Source organism: Neophocaena asiaeorientalis, unplaced genomic scaffold (assembly GCF_003031525.2).
Source record: "Neophocaena asiaeorientalis asiaeorientalis breed wild unplaced genomic scaffold, Neophocaena_asiaeorientalis_V1.1 scaffold149, whole genome shotgun sequence".
In the NCBI taxonomy this organism is placed as follows: domain Eukaryota; kingdom Metazoa; phylum Chordata; class Mammalia; order Artiodactyla; family Phocoenidae; genus Neophocaena; species Neophocaena asiaeorientalis.
The window spans coordinates 271,631-295,542 of NW_020174442.1; the positions used below are offsets into that span (position 1 = coordinate 271,631).

The following is a 23,912-nucleotide window of genomic DNA, read 5'->3' on the forward strand; positions in this document are numbered from 1 at the left end:
TCCTGAACCTTTGACATAATTCAATTCACTTTTACTGAAAGGTTATGATACATCTGATTTTGTACCAGACCCTAAGCTTCCTTGGGGCATCTTTCTATCCTCAGCACATGTTTAGAACTTAGTAGGTTCTCAAAATGAGTTTCCAGAATGAGTATAGAATGCACAGGTCCTGTTTTCAAGAAGCTTAGAATCTAGTGGGAAAGACAGATTTTAGCCCCGTGAAACCCATTTCAGATTTCTAACCTACTGAACTGGAAGATAATAAATTTGCATTGTTTTAAACCTCAAAGTTTGTGGTAATTTAATATGGTAGCCATAGGAAACTGACTCAAGTTCACAGAATTGTTTCAGCTGTGAAAAGGCTTCATTGGGGTGGTGTTTCATGAGAGGAAGGGCCAGGACTCAGTGGAGGAAAACAGGTGATGTTATATAAATCTTTGCTACTCATAAAGTATGGTTGGTCTCTTCTGAGCAGGGCTGGTAGAAACTGGCTTTTTTTTTTTTTGGAAATGCAAAATGTCAGGCACAGAAGCCAGACCTATTGAACCAGAGTCAGCATTTTAACAAGATCCCCCAGGTGATGTGTATTCATATTAGAGTTTGAGAAGCACTAGGTTAAATTTATTAAAAACTATTTTAAAACGTGTAGAAATCTTTGATTCTTCTTTTTTGACACACAAGTTTGCTGGGAAAAAAATTTAAACATAACCCTAAGAAGAATGCTAGATTACTGTTTGTTATACTGACCAGAAAAAAAACAACAACAAAAAAATTCTACTGCTCTTAAATAAGAAGGCCCTTCAATAAAATCCATTTACCCCCATGGACAAAACATTTTCATTCTTCGAAAATTTCCATGAGTTGAAAGATTACAAATGTCAAAATTTTTACACCTTTAAATAAATATTAGAATCCCTGGAAGAGTACTCAAAGAGCCATGTTGTGGCAGACAAAAGAACTTCATTCACATAATACGTTTTCTTTAATTACTTTAATATAAAAGACACCAATGTTTCATATTTCACATAATATTTTTTAAAAAGTTTTAAAACCCTATAATAAGTATTTAATGAAAATAAATTTATTGAATGGTAGTAATGACTGCAAAAGCAATACTACCAAATGATTACTGAGGCCTTTTGCATTAACAGTAATTGGAAGGTAGGTGGAAAAAATTTCAAACAAGAATATGGATGTTTTAAAACTACATTTTATCCAGCCTTTCCCTTTTTGCTAAATCTTGTGCATATTAGATGTATTCAAGATGGTTATAAAGCTATTCAGCTAAAGTAATACTTCAAAGATGTTAAAACAGCCCTCCATTAATGATATGGTGTTGCAAATCCTCCCATCTGTTTACAAAATTAAAACAAGCAATGAGCGAATGAGTCTTTCTGGGTAAAAGATTCAGTTAAAAAAGAGAACATTAACAGAGAATTAGTGATGGTGAGCAGAATAAGAAAACTAGCATAATTAAGAAAGATATGTAATTATTCAACATAAGTTTGTCTGGTTAAACCAGTGCAACGTAATGAATAACTTGACTGCATCGTGAGCGAAAGGGGCAACACGATCCAGAGTCCTGTTTGTAAATTCTCGTTTAATAATCCTATTTCAATCAACCTGTAAAGTAAAAGCACTGAATCCACATTAACATTATAACATACCTCTTACAATAAGACAAAAGTCAAACTATTACTGGTAGATCTTTGTCTTTAACTGTGCACAACTGAAGAAAATTTCACAAGAGTGCACTTTGGAAAGTATGATCAGTGTATACGGTATAGAGAAAACAGGCACCTCCATTATAATTTTTTTAATAAATAAAAGCACATTAACATAAGAAGAAGGTAAGCAGCACCTAAAACCTTTGACATCTGTAACCCAAATGGTCTAATTGGTTAAGTTTTACTAAGAGGCGCAAAAAAGAGCCAATTTTTGACTTAACGTTTTAATTCTACTAGAGACATGAGCTTGTCCAGGCTTGCAGTCCTGTCACCTGATGGTGAGTAGCACACCCGTTCTTCACATGTCTTATACTTTGGAAAGCAGACCCGACTCTGGAGCACTCGCCTTAATTAGATTCTGAATTTCCTTGAATTTTGGATGATCTTTATCAGCCACCAGCTGTAGCAGAACAGCTTCACTTGTAGTCACTATGATCCCAGTTCGAGCAAGACGCTTTAAAAAAAAAAAAGACAAATCAAGAAATTAAGCATGAGAATGAACACCGTATTAAAACAGCAAAAAGCATGCCAGGACACAATGATTAGTGTCCTCTATCAAAACCAGGGCCCTTAGCCATACCATCAAATTCAGAGATGAGGAGAGATTTCAAACTAGCCACACCACAAACCCTTTATGATGGTTCTCAATATTAGTAATAAGGACTAGAAACAAGTAAAAGAGAATAGGCAGCCAATATTCTCACTTGCCAATATTCTCACTTACATGCACCAGGGACAGAGGGAAATCAAGGCTAAGGACTGTAAAACAATGATTCTTAAGTTCTTTTTTTCCTCTCTGCAAATATCTGACATTAAACTGCATGCCCTTCCCGTAAGTAAGAAATGCTGGTGGTAGAGGAGCCTCATGTGAGGTTTAAGAACGTGCCCCTGGACGACAACAGAACCACTACCATTGCCACCATTGTAAGCTTTTTAGAATCATAAACAGGAGTATAAAATGTAAGGTTGTATAGAGTTTCACTGACAGGTGAAAGAACATCCTTGCCAAATTGTTCCAGTGGAATCATAATAAAGAGCTAAGGACAGAAATCTCAAGGAAGGGGAGGAGGGAAAGGGAAGGAGGAGGGCAAAGAAGAGAAAGTGGAGAAAAGGGTGGGAGAGGGGAATGGGAGGAGAATTCTAGAGCAGAGATCCATTTTCTGGATGTATTTATCAGAAACCTCAGGGAAAAAAACAGACCAACTGTTTGTTACCCCAAGCAACATTCACTGTAAGAGCCTTAGAAGATGAGGTGGTTAGACACGATTCCTATGCAAGTTAGAGGAAAAGACGTGGATCAGTGTCTCGTCATAAAGGGAGTCACCTGAATAAACAGGACATCCCAATGGAGCCAAAGTAAACCCTTCAAATGGCTGCAGATCCAGAGACACAACCTTCCCACTGGCAGACTCTTCCTTTTTATCCCCAAGGATGCAGAAGGGAGCGTAAGCCATAGCCTACTTATCAGATAGCAAGCTTGGACCTCAAACACCAGCACAGGAGTGTGCAGAGCAGGCTGACCACAGCTCTGGAGAAATGAAAAAACAGCAGAGGGTTACATAGGAAAGAGGAAGAAATAAGTGAGGCTGCTAGTGTCCTTTATGTTGGGACAAATCCCAGAGGATGAGTCATCACTGAGCTCTTTAAAGACGTCTGGAGACTAATTTCCTCCTCCTCGCTTTTCAGTCAACTCCTGACTATCGTATCAAACCCTCAGAAATCTCAAAGGACTGTGTGCTTGCTTCAGACAGCAGGGTGGGGAATAAGACTAGCTGCAGCTCGATGCCGTGAATGTCCAGCCATCCAAATGCAGCTCTCTCCCTGGCTGCCTGCCTTCCTTACTGCTCCCTGTTGAATCAACGGACTTTCAATCAGTCAGTCTGAATCTGAATCATACTTTCAATGTCTGTGAAAGTGCCTTCTATATTCCAAAGTGCAAACAAAGGTCAGTTCTCAGTAATCTTTCTAGTTCCTTCATGAGGCAGGAAGGACAGAAAACTGTTTCCAGGTCTGAGGAAGAAATGTGATGACCCAGGAAGAAGGCAGCTTTTGTCCATAGTGCTCTCCTGACCAGACTAGAGCAGCACCGGATCCACCCTAAGCCAGCAACCCTCAGGGATGCTGTGAGTCCGTACACTGTGGCAGGGGCAAGCTGGGACACTAGAGGCACACAGAAAAACTTCAGTAAACAGAAACATAAAATTACTTAACTTCAAGACGGAGATATGCCCAATACTGATTGCATTCGAAAGTAATCAAGCCAAGAACCTGTGTTAGGGGAAGGCGTGGCTCACGCCTTTGCTAAGATTGCAAAGTCTTTAGATCAGACTAACAGATCTTCCCACGGTGCCTTCCCAGCCCCAACCCAGAAGGGTACCTGAGCAGAAAGAGAACAGCAGCACTTTTTCCAGACACCGGCAGCTTCCTGCCCACCACCTTGAGCTATGAGGACACCTACAATACTGGTCCCACACTCACTTTATCTCCTGGCTTTAGAAGGGGCAATTAAAACTCCAGCTGTTTAATGCAAATGGGTACACGGCTTAACAGGCTTCCTGAGTTCTTCCCTTACACTTGCAAAACCAGTCCAACTAGGCCAAAGGAAAGGTTACTCTGACCCACAAACCTAAAAATGCAAGAACACAAAGCCAAGATGGCCTCAGAGAGGGTGGGGAAAAAAAAGACTAAACCCATTAAATTCCCAAGTAACACTAACAACTCCCCAGAAGTACAAGGACATCAAGCTCATGAGACGGTTTTAGTCTATTTTATCTCACATTTACTCTACAATTGTAAGTTGAAAGAAAAATGCCTGACAGATGGTAGGTGCTCAAAAAATTTTGTGGAATAAAGCACACACCACAGATCCCGGCAGAGAAGTTTTAATAACGGTAACTATAAATCTTATTAGTACAATGGTCTTAACAGGTAATATGGGGAGTCTCAGGAATGACCTTAAGTAGTTGCGTTCTCAAGGAAAAAAAGAAGGGGAGCAGACCAGATCTCTATTTCACTTTCATAGTCACAGAAGAAAAAAGGAGACTTAACATTTCTCCCAAGGACTGAGGGACTAAAGCACCTCCATAGCAAATTAAGACTAAGAGGGAAAATCTGAAATGTGGCACACATCTTCCCCCATCACCACCTGACCTGCTTCTTCTCTCCCTTTCAACCTCAGCACTTTAAGCCAAGGCAATGCTGGCTGCTCCAGGCTCTTCCAAATCCACCCCAGACCATATTCCTTCCTTCCCTCCTCAGAACTTCTCAGGACTAGTCCATTCTGGGTCTTGGGAGCTGATAAATGCTTATACTTTTCTGATCAGATGAACCTCATGAAGACAACAAAAACAAATAATAGCTACAGTAAAAATAAAAGCAACAGCTAACATTTGAGTGTTTACCATATCAGACACTGTACTAAGTGCTATCGATACATTATTTCATTGATTCTTCACAAAAATCCTCCCACGTAATGACTATTATTTCTATTTCACAGTCGACAAAAAATTAATCCATCAATCTAAGAAAGAAACAGATGAACCTATTTGCAAGGCAGGAATAGAGACACAGACTTAGAGAACGGACATGTGGACACAGGGGTGAAAGGTGAGGGTGGGATGAATTGGGAGATTAGGATCGATATATATACACTACCATGCATAAAATAGATAGCTAGCGGGAACATGCTATAAAGCACAGGAAGCTCAGCTCGGTGCTTTGTGACGACCTAGGTGGGTGGGAGGGAGGTCCAAGGGGGAGGGGACATAGGTATACATATAGCTGACTCACTTCATTGTACAGCAGAAACTAACACAACATGGTAAAGCAATTATACTCCAATAAAAAAAAAGGAAGAAATGGAAAATTTTATTCAAGCCAAAGTGAGGATTATAACCTGGGAACAGCCCCTCAGAAAGCTCTGAGAACTGGTCCACCCGTTAGAAGTCAAAGCACAGTTACATAAATTGAGACAGAGGGCTGTACATTAAATAGCCTATTATTGACAGTTTACATAATCCAGATCTAAGTGCCATTGTCGTGGGTCATGTGACCCTTTAGAAGATCAAGAAGGAACGTTATCTTTTAAGGGGTTGTCTGCTCTTTATGGTTGAGCAGGTATTTCTGCTGATGGGAGGTTTGGTCGATGCATACTTTAGATACACAATGCACAGTAGGGAGGAGAGAGGAGGCCAAAGGGCAAAGAAAATTTTTTCATGTTTAAATTTTTCTTGTCTTGCCATAAAAATATGAATTTTATTTCACATCACCAATGAGAAATCTGAGGCAAAGATATTGGGTAATTTGTCCAAGGACACTAATTTACAAAATGCCGGAACCTGAATTCAAACCCATATTACCGCTCCACTGTTTAGACTCCTCCTAATCAGTAAGATTACAGACTACCTCCAAAAGAATGAGGCTCAGATGGTAAATGGCTGTTTTTATTCTGAGTCTTGGTAGAACATAGAACTGCCAACAATCAAGATTTTCTGTAATAAATGGCATAATAAAGACATCTAAAAAACGAATGTAGGACGAAAGTTCTTGAAATCGCTTTACAAGCAAGGAAAATTTTTGGTTTTGTATGTTCTTAGTTTTTCGCTTCCTTGGAAACACTTCAAGTTCTGGACCTCAGCATTACCATAAAGGTATTCAAAGAAGAAAAGAGCTGCCTGCCGAGGTAGTACGGATCTGACAGTGGAAGTGTTTAAACTCAGATTACTAAGGAAATTTGAAAACTGGAAGCTAACTATGACTGTAAGAACAGCGTAAAGATCTCTGCTGAGAGGGGAAGAAGCAACACTTAGTATCTAACCAACCAGAGAACCCAGTAGTCCAAGTGGATTTCAAAATAGTTGAATAAAATAAATAAAACCATTTCCACCTATAATCGCAAAATAGGACTCACTGCTCAGGAATAAGAGAAGGGATGGCCAACCAGGGCCTTAAAACCACTGCTGCTGACAGCTACCCGCCTGCTTCTATATCAGCCCTCCCCACTGACGTGAGTCTCCTTTCTTTCCTCTCTTTCTTATTTGCCCAACTCACCACCCTAGGGAACATTTTAGGCTAGAGAGGTGATTGCGCAATCCTACAGAGAAAGTGGTTCACAGGTCAGCTTATGCATGGAACACTGGAGGGTCTCAAAAAAATATCTACATTTCCCATTCTCAATAAAAATAATCAGTTAAAAATTCAGCAATTCAATCCAGATTGACATCACTTTAAAGCTATTATAGAATTAGAATTAAACATGAAAGAGAGAGATGCACAACGCGGAGTGAAGGTTCAAAGGATTAATTGTGGGAGTTTGTTTTTCAACAGTCTCGGAATAGGCAATGCTTACGTAAGGCTACTGTTATGCAACACTGATGAAAGTCATCAACTCCCTGACTCTGAAGTATATCTTGACACTCCACGCAGAGAGCCATTAAACACTGTGTGTGAGTGGTGTCCACAGTCAGAGACACACCTCCTATCCCCAGAAATTCAAGTCTGAGGAAATCTAACAAGTGGCTGAACCAGGCTTCGGCCCACCATACCCTAGGTGTTGGCTAGACCCTGGACGAGTTAAGCCTAGGTGAACTGTTGTTAATTTGCAAATCTTTCAGCAGTTCAGAGTAAGCTGACTGGAATACCTCTTAGTTGATGTGCAAAACTAGCAAAGTTACGAAAGAAGATGTAAAGGAGCATTTGGCTTTACTAGACATCTAGAAATAAAGACAGAAGATGTAAAACAGGATATGATGGTGAGACCTCAGAGGTTTCTCGTGCGTAGTAGAGACCCCGGAAATCAGCCTGATTGTTGTCAGACCAAGCTCAAATTTAAGAGGTAAATCTTTCACTGCTGTTACATATTTGATACTCTCCAAAGTTACTTGGAAGCCTTGGCTAATGATTTATTTTAAAGCAGGACAATTACCTCAAGAGCAAACATCCTGTCCATCATGCTTCTCGACGACGTGGCATCAGCAACAATATGAACCTCAATACCTCTGCCAACGAGCTCCAGAGCTGTCTGTTGGATACACACATGGGTCTAGTAGGAAAGTAAAAACCATATGTAATAACGTGGTAAACTACAAGTATTTTACAAATGTGCAGCAACACGGTAGAGCAGAAAGAGCACTACAGGTCTAATGGCCTTGTCCACATCTAGTTTTGCCTCCAACTCACTAGTGATCTTGAGCATAAACAGCATTTCTGGCTTTGGCTGCCTCTTTGTTAAGTCAGGGACTGCATTACATCAATGTTCTTTGTACTGGGAACCTTGAACATATTCTTAGAGCTCTGTGAGCGCTTTTTTTAAAGATTTTCATCTATGTCATCTGGACGACCTTCATATGGCTGACTACTACTACTCAGTTTTGATGCCACTCGCAGTTGGGTTTATTTCTGTATTCACACCAAGTGCCTAACACAAAGAACGCGTTTGCAGTACTGCCAATTGAGATAATGGTGGGAAAACTGAGTTGTTGTAAGGCACCCAGTAGTATAAAGGTAAGCCAAGTTAAAAATAACTTGCAGCACAGGCAAAAAATACCCAGTATACATCACCAGAAAATGAATTATACAGATTCCATCTTTGTAAGTATGAACTTGTAACAATTCATCAGCAGAGAATAAAGAGTAAAAACAGGCTCCAACAATAAGTGGATTATATAACCAATGAAAGCAGATTTTAATAATGCCAACCAACCTTATTTTCATATGACAAGAGGGCTGTGGAGAATTATCAACTGACAACTCATTAAAATTAGCACTGGAGGACTGCCCAAAGATGATTTTGATTAGACATGAGCTCTAATGATGAACAAGCAAGAAAAGTGCAAAAGTCAGCATTTGGTGTGACATATTTATACAAATAGGCTTCCTTTATTTTATCATTATTTAAGTCAAAATACAGAAATATTTTATATCTAAACCTGAGGCTATTAAAACCTACTACTCTGAAACCTACTATCAAAACATCATGGATGTCTTAAATATTATTTGGATTTCACTGTTTTCATGGTTTTCATAATTTTAAAATTTTAGTTCAAGAGGTGTTTAAAAGCTATGAATAAATACTTATATTCTGTTTCTACATGTCAAAAAAACAAACCAAACAAAAAATCATTTTAATCAGCATTAGGAATCCATGAGTATTTTTTTTCCTTTAAAAAAATAGGTACACATGATTCAAATGTGAAGGACAATGAACTACATGACTTCTAAGGTTTTTCTAAAACAAAAGCATGACCAAGGTGAGCTCCTATAACACATAAATAAACATACTGTCTTTGGTGAAAATGTGTTCCAAAAGTTGAGGTTCAAAGTAAAGGCCCAAGAATCTATCAACCTACATTCAAATGCAGCTTCATCGAACTTTAACTAACTCTATGACCTTGGGCAAGACACACAGCACCTGTGTTTGAGTTTTCTCACCTACAATATGAGACCAAAAGTACTTAGCTCAGAGGATTGCTGTGAGAGTTCAACAAATTAATATAGATCAGTGCCATGCAAGTACTCAACACTTAAAAAATGGTAGCTGTTTTCTATCAGATACCTACATGGTATTCTATATACAAAATTACATTCTGGAAATAACAAGTTTTCTACAAATGATATTGTGTCCAAAACAGAACAAGAGGTACTCACTTCTACTCCAAATAACACAACACTCCTGACTCCAGGAATCTCTGCTAATGCTGCTTCTACTTCTGGTAATACCATTGAAAACTTGGTCTTTGGAAGTACCAGTTTTACACCCGCTAAATCAATTTCTTGAACAGTGCTTCCAAGACCTTTAGGGTACTGTTCTGTTACAATAACTGGAATTCCTAAAATCCGGGCCCCTTGTAACTGGAGGAAAAAAAACACACAAAGATAAGTAGCAATATACATATGTTTGTGTATGAATCATGCTTTAGCAAATTGGAAAAAATGAACAAGCAAGCATACCAATCTCTGTCCCACACTAATAATATCTCCAAAATACTTGATGGCTGGTCTGAACCTTTCCTGCATATCACAGCAGAAAAACACAGTGCTTGAAGGTGTAAGATTTCCCAGGGTAGTAAGCTGAAGAAAAAAGAAAAAAAGAATGATTTAGCATTTGTTATACAATGACATTTATTTTCAGCTGGAGGTCAGTAAAGAGAAAAACATTCCTACTGTTTGACCCATTAAATCCATTTCTACAACTATTGTCTAAGAGAAATGATATGAATAACAGGGAAAAAAATTATGCGCAAAGATGTCCACTGAATTGCTTTTAATAGTGAAAATTAGAAATAAACCAAGAACCAACAATACAAAAATGATTTCACAAATTTTAACACATTCACATAACATTTTTTAGCCTATTAAAATAACGTATGTATATGTTTTCAAAAACTGTGCACCATCTAAGAAGAAATGCCATAATCTAATGTTAATTTTAAAAACAGAGCACAGTTCAATAGTATTTCAATAATGTAAAAATATGCATAAAAAGTAGAAGCAAATATATGAAAATATGAACACGTGGTTATATAGTTAGGGATGCTGATAACATTTTTCTTAATACCTTTCTTTTATTTTTCAAATGCTATTTTAAAACATTTGCTAAATGTTATTTTAAAAGATGTATTACTTTTATAATAAAAAAACAGTAAAAAACTTAAATCTGTTGATGGCATTGCTTACAAGAACAAAGAATAAAATTTAAGTAATCTGTAGCAAAGATTATGGAACAAAAAACTAAAAAAACAGAAACAAATCTAGATATACTGCTATCATCAACACAGAAATATTAAGTTGGTATTCTCAAGAATAACTTCTTAGACTTCAAATAAAATGCAATGAAATGATGCCAAGCACATCACCACTGTCAAATGGAAAGACGTAAATTTGACATCTGAATTCTTACACATATTTATCACAATCAGGAAAGTCAATGAATTAAGATGAAAACTGGGTATTAGATTACCATGCTTTACATTAATTGCTGCAGTTGGTCTATTATAACAACTTGGGCCCAATATGGATCTACCAAAAAGGGGAAAATCACTGTTGAATACAAGAATTTAATTCTTAAAAGTCCATGGTACTTTTCTTTCTACCTTCTCAAATGAGAGAAAGCTCTGGAAAGGATGCAGTCTGACCATGAATGAACCCATGCCACTACTCTTACTAGGCACCCCGTTAAGTCTCCCCTCTAATTAACCTAAACCACCCACAGACAATAATTACTCATAATTTTATAGAGGAACCTGAGTCCTGATTACATGGTGGTGGCTTCACCACCAGCCTGGCCCTAGACTCTGCCTTAGTATCTGTGCACATGGCATACTCCCAAGAAACAATTACTACAAGAATTAAATGAATCATCAAAAGGAATCTTTTATCCTTAACAGTATGACTGTTCTAGTCAGTTTGCACTTTTATTTATCTGTGTCCTGGTCTGAAGGACTCCGACACCTTAATCTCCCTCTGGTATTAACTCTATAGGTGTGCACTGATTAACCGTGTGCAGTCCAACACCAAGTTCATGTCAGAATGCGAGTGCCATCTTTAATTCTAACACTATGTGGACGGTTTTCCTACTCTGCCAATAAAGTATGTTTAAAATAAATATTCAGGCTGCTTCCTTACTTAAATTTTTAATGCAAGTACCATGCTTCCATTTTGGTCATTATCAAAAGCAATGAGTCTGATGTATAGGTAAGTACTTAGGGTACTTGGTTGAAAACCAGTCACTATGACCATGTATCTTAAATTTCAGTAAACATTAAATCTTGGCTCAAAAGGCTTAAAATCCATATATATATATTCTTTTAGAAATTTGAACCAGGGGTCCCTAGTCATCCACAATGTGTTGAGGGGACACTATGAAAAGCAGTTTAGCTGTAACTGTCTTGTTTCAAGTAACTGTAACGCACCTTAGCCATCTTGCCATTCTACCACATGGGAATACCAGCAAGCAGGCAAAATAAAACTCCCAGGCAGCTGCCCAAGTATGCTGGATGGCCATGCACTAACACACAGCCGACACTTGCTTCGATCTCCAGCTTTCAGATCTTATCTCAGACGGTACTGACTAACTCTGTATACATTCCTAACAAGTTTGGTTGTCTGGATTATAAATTAACACAGGATTGGAAACAGCAAATCTGAAAGGGAACTGCTGAAGACAGGCAAACTGATAGCAGCAAGAAATGACAGCTGAGGAAGCAAAGATTAAAAATACAATAAAAGCAGATCAAAACTCAACTAGTTCTCAGTCTAGACTCCAATGAAGGAGTAGCAAGCTGTATATAAGTTATAAATTGGGACAAAATCATTTTATCACACTCATTAAGAAAATAAGTTACATAATATTTTAGGACTACCATATAAAGTGGTCAAAATACAGAAAATTGGGATATTTAAAGTAATAAAACCTTACCTACTCAGAAATCCTAGAATATTCAGACTTGCGGTCTCCTGGGGTTCCTGTTACCTGGTGCTTCCCTATACCTCATTTCAGCTGTGATGTATCTGTTCTAGGCAGGGGACCACATCAGACGTATGTCATATTAGACACAGATTGAGGAGGTCAGAAAATGCAGCCCTGAAATCCTTAGCACCCTGCAAATCCTTTCTAGCAGAGGAATTCATCACCTATAAACCTTCAGTTAAAGAAAGAAACCATAGAGATAAGCGGGAGAGGCATATTTTTATGCAGAAATGACTGGTTATAATTTCATGAAACAAAAATGCCTTAGATATTCTCCTCTCCAGGAGTTGACATCCCCTTGAATATGACCTGCACTTAGCAATTTGCTTCTTCAGAGTATAGAGGGAGGATAATGGTGAACACGGCCTCAGCCAGGTGATCAAGATTCAGGTAATCCATGGTGACAGTATTCAGCTTTGATATGTGATGAGAATGACCTTCATGATCTTCCTCTCAAAATCTCACAACCCTGGCTGAAGCCTGAGGAAAACATCAGATAAACCCAAAATGAGGTCATTCTACAAAAATATCTAATCAGGGCTTCCCTGGTGGCGCAGTGGTTGAGAGTCCGCCTGCCGATGCAGGGGACACGGGTTCGTGCCCTGGTCTGGGAAGATCCCACGTGCCGTGGAGCGGCTGGGCCCGTGAGCCATGGCCGCTGAGCCTGCGTGTCCGGAGCCTGTGCTCCGCAACGGGAGAGGCCACAACAGTGAGAGGCCCACATACAGCAAAAAAAAAAAAGGAATAAAAAATATCTAATCAGTACTCCTTAAAACTGTCAAGGTCATTAAAAACAATGAAACTCTGAGAAACTGCCATAACCCACAGGAGTCGAAGAAGACATGACAACTAAACGTAATCGGTATCCTGAATTGGATCCTGGGACAGAAAAAGGACATTAGGGAAAAGCTAGTGAAATCTGACTAAAGTGTGGTGCTCGGCTTATAGTAATGTACCAATGTTGGTTCCTTAGCTATGACAAATATGCCACAGTAATGTAAGATGTTAGCAAGAAGGGAAACTAGGTCAGGTATAAAGGAGCTAGCTCTCTGTACTATCCTTTGCAACTTTGTTGTAAATCAACACTATTCTAAAATTAAAAGTTTATGGAAAAAAAAAAAGGTCTCCCTATGCCATAGTAGTAGGGGGAAAAGATGCTACTTTATGAATAAACTCCATATCTTACAAGACAGAAAAAGGAGGATTTGAGGCTACCAAAACAAAGAACAAACAAATAAAAAACTACTGAAAAACTCTAACCAAACCCCCCATCCACCCCAAATCCACATGAATTTCAGTAATTGTTGTTAAATTACACACTGACTCTATAATTCAGGGACTTTGTAACTTGACTCAGAAATTCCTCTTAAACCAAAACCTTGTACATAACTAAAGTGCTGCTCATTGTCAAACATGCTGCAACTGCAAGACAGCAAATTAAAAGTGACCTTGACCAAGTGCCATCATGAGTAAAAGCGAAGCAATTACAGATCAACACATATTCAAGAAGTATGAAGAAATCACATATAAAAGTAAATATGTGTATACACACACACCTTCATATATTTATACACATAAATCCCTACACATACACATATACATAAAAAATACGTATTTCAATATACATATTTCAACACAAAAAGTTGATCACAACCAATGGCTTCCTCAAGCAACAGTTTTAAGAGATAAATTTCAAGTATAAATTTTTTGTCCACTTTCTTAAGAACTGTCTTAGCTGGCATTCAACCTTAGATTTCATATTCAAAAGACTCTTCATCCCCAAGTCTCATTATTACCACGATCATAACAGTATTTACCCTCCTTCACTTCCACATGTGCTCTGACCATTTTCTAACAATGGCTGCTACATCTGCAAGGAATCTGCTCCTCCCTTGCTCGGTTACTCAGGACAGGCACATACACAGTGGCTGGCCTTGCTTAGTGATACATGGTGCCCCACTTCTGTTCTCTCCATAAACGTAATGCATGGTGAGTGTTGTATGTTGAATGGTGTGCTCTAAAATTCATATGTTGAATTCCTAACCACCAGTACTGTACCTCAGAAAGTGGCCTTATTTGGAAATAGTCACTGAAAACATAATTAGTTAAGATGAGGTCATACTGGAGTGGGGTGGGTGCCTAATCCAACATGAGTGGCATCCTTATTAAAAGGGGAAATCCAGGCACAGAGAAGGCCATGTGAACATGAAGGGAGAGATCAAGGTGACATGTCTACAAGCCACACAATGCCAAAGACTCCCAACAAACCACCAAAAGCCAGGAGGGAGGCATGGAATGGCTTCTTCTTCACAGCGCTCAGAAGGAACCAAACCTGATCTAAACCCTCCAGAATTATGAGAAAATAAATTTCTGTTGTATAAGCCACTCAGTCTGTAGTACTATACTTTGTTACAGCAGCAACCTAGCGAACGACTACAGTGAGTAAATTGTATATCTTTAGGAATGATTAAAGTTTGGAATTGTAAATGTGATGTTTTCAAAATTTTAGTAGTCTATTATAGTCACAATATAGGCATGATGTGCTTGGGAGAGGGGTCTAGAAGGGGATATGAGGTATCATTATTTCACTGAGAAGTGTTTCCAAGGAAACCCGATTACCACAGGCATAGTAAGGCTTTGTTCCAATACTGACTCAAAACAGAGGTCTGTGACATGACTCTCCCAGGTTACAAGAGTGCCTACACAGGACAGCCCAGGCGCATTAGAATCTGAGTCCAAATGTCAATTTCACTAATTTCAATTACATGAAATGCAGCAAATCATTAACATCTCCAAACAGCTGCTTCTTAATCTGTAACAAAGTAATAAAAATAGTATCTACCTCACAGGGCTATTTCAAGGATTAAATCAGCTTCATGTAAATCAATCAATAAATGTATTAGGTTATTGTGTATCCCTCCTATAGGAAACATACGCTCTGAAGGTCAGCACATGTTAAAAACAGTTCTTCTGTAATGAGGTTAAAATACCACTTACTACGAAAATCCCTTATGAAAACAATAAATATATAGAAAGAAATACTGATATTGCCTCACTTATGTTAACATAGTCTACAGAATTAAGAAATGATTCATAAAGTGGATTTCTAAATGTCACCAAAAGACTGACAATTACATGATCTGCTCCTGGCAAAACGGTTTGGGGCTTTTTAATTTAGACTACAAAAGAATATTTATTTCACTCTTATTTTACAACCTACTCACCTGCTGTAAGCACTTGTGTCACTTGCACTGAGGTTACAACTCCAGCGAGCTGTCTAACTGCCTAAGGGAAGCCAGCCAACTGGCTCCATCAATTTCAGTGTTAAGGACGATGGATTTCTTTAGACTGTACCTGAGGTTGGAGTGAAGGTGAAGCTGGCCAGATCCCAGGAACACAGTGATATCTGAATCTACTTTGAATTCCCCTTGGCAAACTAAATGACAGAAAAAAATTTCCAAACACAGTTTGGAAATTGTGTTTAGCTCCCACTCAAACACAGTTTATTTATAGGTAGCCTCTAATGTATCCACAAGAGGCAAAATGTGTACAATGCTTTGGGCAGTAATCTGCAATGTTAAATTCTTAAAAAGTGGGCGGGCAGACAATATCATACCCTCAGGATCCAGCTGTTTTCTCCAGTGCCCCTGACACTGTGCGCCTCCCAAGATAGTTCCTGCCTGCTTCTCTAACTCAAGAGTTCTGAGCATTAGCTTATCTACCTGCTCCTCCTACACGCTCCACAGTAAAGGTTCTGAAATCAAAAATCACCACCTTCCAGGCTTCCCTGGTGGCGCAGTGGTTGGGAGTCCACCTGCTGATGCAGGGGACATGGGTTCGTGCCCCGGTCTGGGAGGATCCCACATGCCGCGGAGCGGCTGGGCCCGTGAGCCATGGCCGCTGAGCCTGCACGTCTGGAGCCTGTGCTCCGTAACGGGAGAGGCCGCAACGGTGAGAGGCCCGCATACTGCAAAAGAAAAAAAAAAAAAAAATCACCACCTTCCAACTAGTAAGCCCAAGGGAGACCCAAGTCCTTTCCCCTTTCTTTCCAAACCCTGCCTTCTCTCCCTTCCCACCATGTACTCTGGGGTCTCTTCTAGCTATAAAACGTCTACCCCGCTGTTTAAAATAATCATAGTACTAATAAACTTCCAAGAAGTAAAACCTGGAGCAGGATCCCTTCCAAATTAACTACCTCAGGAAAAAGTCGAAATAACCTTCCCAGGGAAGCCCTTATCTTCTGCCCAGACGAAGCTGCCAGAGCCTTCCCTCCTACATACCGAAGTAAAATCCTCTCGTTGGTGTCATTCTTACTATGTCCTTTTCTTCCTCTCTTCTACTTGGGCTCTGCCCAAGTGTCCAGGGTTGAATTCTCCGTTAGTTAAAACTTGGGAAATACCTTGTGAAAAATTAACACTTATAAGTCATGAAAATGACCTAAATTCCCACTGTATAATCCTCTCATTTACATTTCTTCCCCTGACTTCAAGCATTTTGACAAGGCTGAAGACTCATAAACCGTGCTTGAAACATGAGCTGTCTTCAGCTACCTGAGCTGTCAGCAGACACTCGGTCACTTGGACAGAATATTTCAGAAAAGAAGACACTAAAAAGTTACCAGAGCCTAATACTGGCAATGGGGGTCTTAAAGATCAATCCCCACAGAACCACTAACCAACCACCAGCGCAGACAGTGTGGCACAAGCAGCCACTGTGTTTTACAAGGTCACTAGCAACGTCAGTCAGAACAAGCGTGAAAGCAAACTCGGACCCCTGTGTAAATTAAGAATACATTCTAGAATATTTTGTATGTTAGCCAGGGCCACAGAGGCTATAAGGCCTATTCTTGGAGAAATAATAAATGGCATTATTTAAGCTGTGGATTACATGTGGCCAAACATGCTCTTCATCCCTGCCTCTGGGAGAAGGGGCCTATACCCAGAGCATGGCCTCACTGACAGGCCACCTTGAGTCTTGCTGAGTGACAGGCATCTGTTCCCCAGAAACAACGAATAGCATCAAAACAAATGATGTTACAAGCTCAAGTGTGCGGCTTGTTTTCCATTCTGCTTGCTATTTTCATTAAGCGTGAAAAGAGAACATAAATGCTATGCCCAGCTGTAGGACCTTCACACGCTTTGCCATGGAACCTCAGGCAATTTCCTACATGTTCTGCTCTTTGGTAAAACGAAGGAGTTAGATTACTAGGTACGGAACAAGAATTGGGTCTTACCGATGTTTACATTCACTGGGCCAGGCACTTACAGCTGCCACTCAAATGGGGAGTGAACTCTATGTTCTCATCCAGCCATAAAATGTCCATGTCTCTAGGATTACACAGCCAGGTTCCAAAAAAATATAGTAAAACGGTCATGAAAAGAAGTATCTTCCCTTTTTCTTCTGAGAATATCCATACACATATACACACACACATATATATCTCTTTTCAAATAAATAGGTATCAGAATAAGTATATGGATATATATGATATGTGTGTATATTCCTCCACATTACCTATTTTTAAGCTGGGGGAGGCACCTGGCTGAAGAAGTCAAGCTATTGTGATTACTAAAATGAAAGAATATAAAAATATTTTTAAATACTTTAAAATATATAAAGTATCCTATAACAGATGCTTAAGAATTATTGGACTATTTAGTGGGGAAAAAAATAACATTTTTAAAAGAATGGGACAGAGTAGTGATATTATCATTATTATTTTAAACATCACCACAAAAAAATAACTATATTTTATCTCCAATACCAAGCAAAAGACTTCAAAAGCCACATGTGACCTGAATTATATAATGCCTTTTGAGAATGTACAAGACATTTCAGGTATATACAAATATTTCATTAACTTCTAAACTGATAAGTTAAAAAGAGTTCTCAGATCCAGGCTTTAAATTTTTCAAAATAAGAAATCCCATTGTTTGGGGAGGGGGAAGTCTTAAAGACTTGGGGAGGGTGCTAGTTTGGCATAACATCTTATTAGGTAACAGCCCACTCTCCCTCCCAACCACTACAGGAAATGCATCACAAAGAAGTCTGCATCCTCAGTAAAGCTCCAGATCTCTTCAGCTAGTATTTGGATTCTCCCCTTTATTAATGGATTTGTCAAAGGTGCATCCAGCTTCTTCCATATTTTGGCAGCAATAATCTAAACAGACTGACAAGGAAGGCTGCAGAGAGGTGTCAGTCATGAAAACTCTTGAAGGCATAAAAATGGGTGGTAGTAAACACCTACCAACCACAACTCTCCCAAGAACAGGGCAAATTCTAGGGTATCAGACACCAACTGCCTCCCTTTTGGCTCTCCAAAGGTTGACCACAGAATCTCACAGCCTTTGCCCTCTGGTTAAAGTATCTGCTTTGGAAGCTTCTGGCCTTCCTTTGCCATCACTTGCTGGAATAATAGCAAACAAGACCAATTCCACAGACAACTACAAATGAAAAACAAACAAACAAACAAAAAAACCACCAAAAACTACATAATAGTCCTCAGAAAATGACACTTGAATATTAAAATGCCTTCTAATCCTGAATCCCACATTTCAGTTTGGTCTTCCAAAGAAATGGCTTACCGGTTTCTCAACCAAAAAAAATGGTGGTGGTGTAGTACCTAAAATACACCTTTTGTTCTTGCTTTTCAACAGGATAAATCTTCCGGTGAATCCTCTGAGCTGAGCATAAAAAGAACACAGGAGGCAGATCTGCGCAGTATTAGAGCACGGCTTTTTAAAAATATTAAAAAGGCATAAAATAATCCTCAAGTATGACAACTTTTTCTGCCAGCACGACCAGGAAAAAATGGTCTAGCTAAAGTTGGGTATTTAAGAAGGTGCTGCAGTGCTGAGTCAAACGACTTTTTCAAGGTAGGCAACGTATATATGTAATCAACAGATTCAGTTGACAGTTACTTGGAAGAGGCTAAACAAGGTTATTTCACTTAAGGTTAGGAAAGACTTAAGATCAAAGGAGCAGAAAACTGGGGAAGAGGATGGGTGAAAGGATAGGACTCCTGAAGTTTCTGTTTCCGCAAGTGGTAAACACAACTCCGGGAACAAACCCTAAGGCCGATACTCCCCCACAATCTCTTTTCCCCGGTTCTGCATCAACCCAAATAAAAACACAGCTTACTCTGCACAGCCCTTCGGTTACGCAGGAGGCTAGGACTCGCTCCCAGCACACAAAGCGGATGCGGGCGGCTGAGGACCACACACGTGGGGGCGTTCGCGCGCGCCGCCAATAGCCGGGAGGCCCACGCCCCGTCCTCGGCCGAGGACAGCCGGTGACCGTCACCTTCGGACAGGCGCCTTCGCTGGGCCATCCCGGACGCTTGCGACAGCGGCACGACCCTTCCCAGCGGGCGCGGTGCGCAGGGCCCGCCGCCACGGGGCACCTGAGGAGCGCCGCGGGGACGGGGACGCGCGGGGACGGGGACGCACGGGGACCGGGAGCTGCGGCTCGGCGCGCGGCCCTCCCGCGGGACCCACCTGGATCTGCAGCGGCACGAGGCGCACCTTGCAGCGCTCGCTCACCGTGAAGCCCTTGGGCAGGTCCACGTACTGGCCCCACTCCTCCGCGAAGAGCTGCATCACGAATTTGCGGTGCATGTCGATCTGGTCGCCGTACAGACTGAGGAACTTCTGGATGAGCAGCTCGTAGCCCGCGCCGTGCGGCACGGCTGAGGGCCGCGCGAAGACCGAGAAGCAGAAAAGCACGGGGACCGTGCCCGACGGCGCCCCCAAGCCACCGCCGCTGGGGAGCGCTGGGACCGCGGGCTCCGCCGCCGCCATGTTCCCCGAGCGTCTGCTAGCTCCGAAACCGCGAGGCGCAGACACCGCCAGCAGCCGCGGCCCCGCCTCCTCGCGCCGCCTGTCGCCTGCTCTGGAAAGCGAGGGGGCGGGTCCTGGCGGCCGCGGCTGCCGCGCCCTCCTCCATGCCCGGCGGGGGGCGGACCCTGCGGAGGGCTTGGCTGTGGGGCCGGCGCTCGGACGAGCGACCCCTCCAACTTCCGGCAGCGCGCGGCCCCTCCGGCGGGCCGCGAGGGGCTCGGTCGCCTCGCAGACCCTCGACCTGCCTGCGCTGCCCGGTGCTCTAGTCCTCAGAGGAGATGTGTGGCCCGCCTTCCACCCCGCTCCGCCCACCGTCGAGCAGTGTGCTCCGGAAGTTTGGGCCTGTGCTTGGGGACACGGGGCTGCCCGGCTAAAACTGCTGGGAGGCGTTACCTGTCGCTCTTGTCCAGAGGCAAGCAGTACTTGAGGACGGCGGCAGTAATCTTAAAACCAATCGGGCAGGCTGATCGATGCTAAGAAGAGTGGTGAGAGTCGATGCTTCCTTAGGAGGGCCATCCGAGACTCAGAATTTCATGTTTTTCCACCCCATGAAACACAGTTATCTCTCTAGTCGTGGATTTGAGGTCTTGCCCTCCCTTTATCTCAACCCAATTTCCAGGAGAACTTGGATGGGGAATTGCAAAAAATATAAAGGGTAAAAAGAGTAAAAATCAGGACTTTATATTCAAACTGAGGATTCTGTTTTTGAGCGAGTAAAAGCAATCACCCTCAAATAACTTCTGACTTATGAACACTGTAAGGCACTATAATTAGCTGGAATTAGAAAAGTATACATTATGAACAAAGTTTCCTTAAACAGAAGGTCCTGGGAAGATAGGCTTATGACTCTAAACATACAATTCGATTTTAGATATTAGGGGTTTCTTCTTTTAGAAAGAAAGAAATGTCAGGGTTTCTCAATTGGCATTGCTGACATTTAGAATGGATACTATTTCATTCTAAATGACGGGGGTGGCTATCTTGTGTATTTGTAGAATGTTTAGCAGCATCCCTGCCTCTACCCACTAGATGCCAGTATCACCATGCACCTCCCTAATTTTGACAATCAAAAATGTTTCCAGACATTGCCAAATATCCCCCAGGGGGCAAATTTGCCCCCATTTGAGAACCATTGCTTTAAAATAATGCCAATACCATCCTTTGGCCTTTACTGCTCACTTGTATCCAACCTACTGAAAATAGTCTGTTTTCTGTCTTCTCATCAAACTTGGAGATTCCATTTAAAACTGCTGTCTGAACCCATCAAACCAAAATGATATTTTTGCAGATATCATTCCACTGAAAGTCTTCTGTAGGCAGATGTGCAAATCTGTGCTAAGAGAAAGGTACTTTCTCTAGACTAACTAATTACAAAAACGTACCTGTTCTAGGGGGACTAATTATAAAAGTGTTCCTTCTACTCACTAATGCCTTCTGGGACAGAGCAGATTGGAGATTGGAAATTGGTCTGGACCTCAGTCCCCCTCAACAAGCACCTCTGCATCTGCACAGTCTCTTCTGATGGCCCCGAGTCAACATACTTATTCCACTCAGATTTTGTAAATGGTTTCTTTACTGAAAGTCAGGAACGTAATTTCCATATCCATTGTACTACCTGAGATTGGCCTTTGGCCATTTAATAGTGCAGTCTCTGTGGTAATAACACATCAAATAACATTAATAAAACAGGTATTTGATGGACATATTCACATTTATTGAGTACCAACTGTGTCAAGCAGTGCATTCCTATGCTAGAAAAGCGCCATGAGTGCACCTTTCACTGATAATTTACTATTCTCAGGAAGCTAATTATTAGAGTATTAAGTTTTATAAATGTTGTTGGAGTCAATGAATAAGAATCCATAAGCAGATATTCTAATGACAAGAAGAAAATAACTATCCTAATTGACAAATCATTACAGGTAAAATGCCCAAAATGATCTCACATAGGACTCTAAGGACGTTTATTAGTTGAATTTAAGCACTTACTTTCAGAATTTAAATTCAAAGCAATTCAAGAAGTTAGTTTATACAGTATTGATTAATATGCTAATGCACTGCAGAAACAAACTTCAAAATCTCAGTGGTTTAATACAACAAAGGCTTATTTCTTACTCCCCCTAATTAGCAGTAACTTTTTTTTTTTTTTTTTGCGGTACGCGGGCCTCTCACTGTTGTGGCCTCTCCCATTGAGGAGCACAGGCTCTGGATGCGCAGACTCAGTGGCCATGGCTCACAGGCCTAGCCACTCCGTGGCATGTGGGATCCTCCCGGACCGGGGCATGAACCTGTGTCCCCTGCATCGGCAGGCGGACTCAACCACTGCGCCACTAGGGTAGCCCAGCAGTAACATTTGACAAGCTGATTACTCCTTCCATTTTGAATCATATTCTTTACTTCATCTCCTGGATACCATTCTCTTTTATTTCTCCTTCTACTTCATTTTTAAGTTCTTTTCCCACGTTCTCCTCATTTCCCAGACCTCTAAACATTTGAGTACACCAGGGCTTAGTCCTCACACCCCTTCTTTAAGACCCATGGCTTTAAATACCACCCACAGACTTTTGACTGCCAAATTTATGTCATGCAAGATCTCACTCCTGAATGCCAGACTCATATACAAGTGGCTATTCGATATCCCCACTTGGAACTCTAACAGATTTCTCACATTTAATTTGGTTTTGCACCCTCTCCAAACATTCTCCTGCCTGTGTTAGCATGTAAGCAAATGTCAACCTCATTTTAGTCACTAAGCACAATAACCATGAGCTTATCCTTTATTCCTCTTTCTCTCTCCCTCCAATCTATCAACAAGACCTGATCATCAAAATCCAAAACTTCTCATCCATACCAGTGCTACCACCCAAGGCCAAACCACCATCATCCCTCATCTGACTAAAACACTATCCTCTTGGACTGTGCCTATTTGTTGATTTTTGTACCCCAAAAGGCCACTTACCACACTGCAATCAGAGTAGTACTTTAAAATCGTGATTTCACAGTACATCACTCATCTGTTCAAAATTCTCCAGTACATAGAAACAGACCTCAAGAAAATCCAGATGTTGGAATTAAGAGAAAAGAGCTTTAAGGTAGTTATTATATAACTATATTTAAGAATTCAAAGGATATTTATAAGAATGAACAGAGAATATCGGCAGATATTGCTGCATATCAGCAGAGAAATGAAAATGACAAAAAATAAACAAATGTATGTTTTAACACTAAAAAGTACAATATTTGTGAAAAAATTCACTGGATAGTCTAAATATCAGATTATAAGTTACAGAATAAATGATTAGTGAAATTACAAAAAAGATTTATAGAGTTTATCCAAGGTGAAGAACACAAGGAGATTTTTAAAATATGAAGATAGCCTTAGAGATCTGTAGGACACTATCAAGTGGTCTAATGTATGTGTAATTGGAGTCCAAAAAGGAGAATCAAGACATAGTGGGACAGAAAGAATATGATGAAATATTGGCCCAAAATAGCACTTCTTAGTAAGTCCTCAGCATGCTAACATTTATCTCACAGTATGGTATCAAGGAAACCCACATGTGACATTTGGTGTGAGGAATGATTCAAGAAAGTCACCGTGAATGGGATTTGAAAGCTGTCAAGCTAGTAATGAATACCTTACCATTTCCAGAGAGTGGAACACAGATAGTTCCTGGCAACTGTCCTGGCAACTGTTAAAACTTCACCAAGAGTGAACTTGGATCATATTCCAGTAGAACGAAGTGCCTTAGCTTTATCAACCATTTGAAAAGTATGGGGGAAAGAATAATTATAGAGATATAGGAATAATAATTATAGAGATAAAGAAAACTTGTGACAGTTACATGTCTTTATTGATGCTCTAGAAAAAGATGATAGAAA

The 23,912-nt window shown here is 40.6% G+C and overlaps 1 protein-coding gene across 3 annotated transcripts; it reads right to left on the reverse strand.

The window, feature by feature from the left end:
• Nucleotides 1-974: 974 nt before the first annotated feature.
• Nucleotides 975-20,078, reverse strand: ISOC1 (isochorismatase domain containing 1). 3 transcript variants are annotated; one of them, XM_024757178.1, is made up of 6 exons: nucleotides 19,689-20,078; nucleotides 9,675-9,794; nucleotides 9,372-9,575; nucleotides 8,428-8,531; nucleotides 7,651-7,767; nucleotides 2,049-2,181 (listed from the first exon to the last, which is right to left on the reverse strand). In XM_024757178.1, exons 1-5 carry the CDS (start codon nucleotides 19,989-19,991, stop codon nucleotides 7,674-7,676), a joined length of 825 nt encoding a protein of 274 aa, XP_024612946.1. In that variant the 5' UTR covers nucleotides 19,992-20,078; the 3' UTR covers nucleotides 2,049-2,181; nucleotides 7,651-7,673. The 3 variants fall into 3 exon arrangements, with proteins under 3 accessions (XP_024612945.1, XP_024612944.1, XP_024612946.1); XM_024757177.1 differs by lacking the exon at nucleotides 8,428-8,531 and having other exon boundaries at nucleotides 975-2,181; nucleotides 19,734-20,069; XM_024757176.1 differs by lacking the exon at nucleotides 8,428-8,531 and having other exon boundaries at nucleotides 975-2,181; nucleotides 19,689-20,067.
• Between the last annotated feature and the right edge of the window lie 3,834 nt (nucleotides 20,079-23,912).

What these genes read in the sequence shown, in the direction of transcription:
- ISOC1 (XM_024757176.1), bottom strand. Translation starts at nt 19,991, where the DNA reads ATGGCGGCGGCGGAGCCCGCGGTCCCAGCGCTCCCCAGCGGCGGTGGC. An exon ending in TCGTGCCGCTGCAGATCCAG is followed by an intron (nt 9,795 to 19,688) that starts GTGGGTCCCGCG and finishes TTTTTTCTTCAG; the next exon opens with CTTACTACCCTGGGAAATCT. An exon ending in ACAGGATGTTTGCTCTTGAG is followed by an intron (nt 2,182 to 7,650) that starts GTAATTGTCCTG and finishes TTTTTTTTAAAG; the next exon opens with CGTCTTGCTCGAACTGGGAT.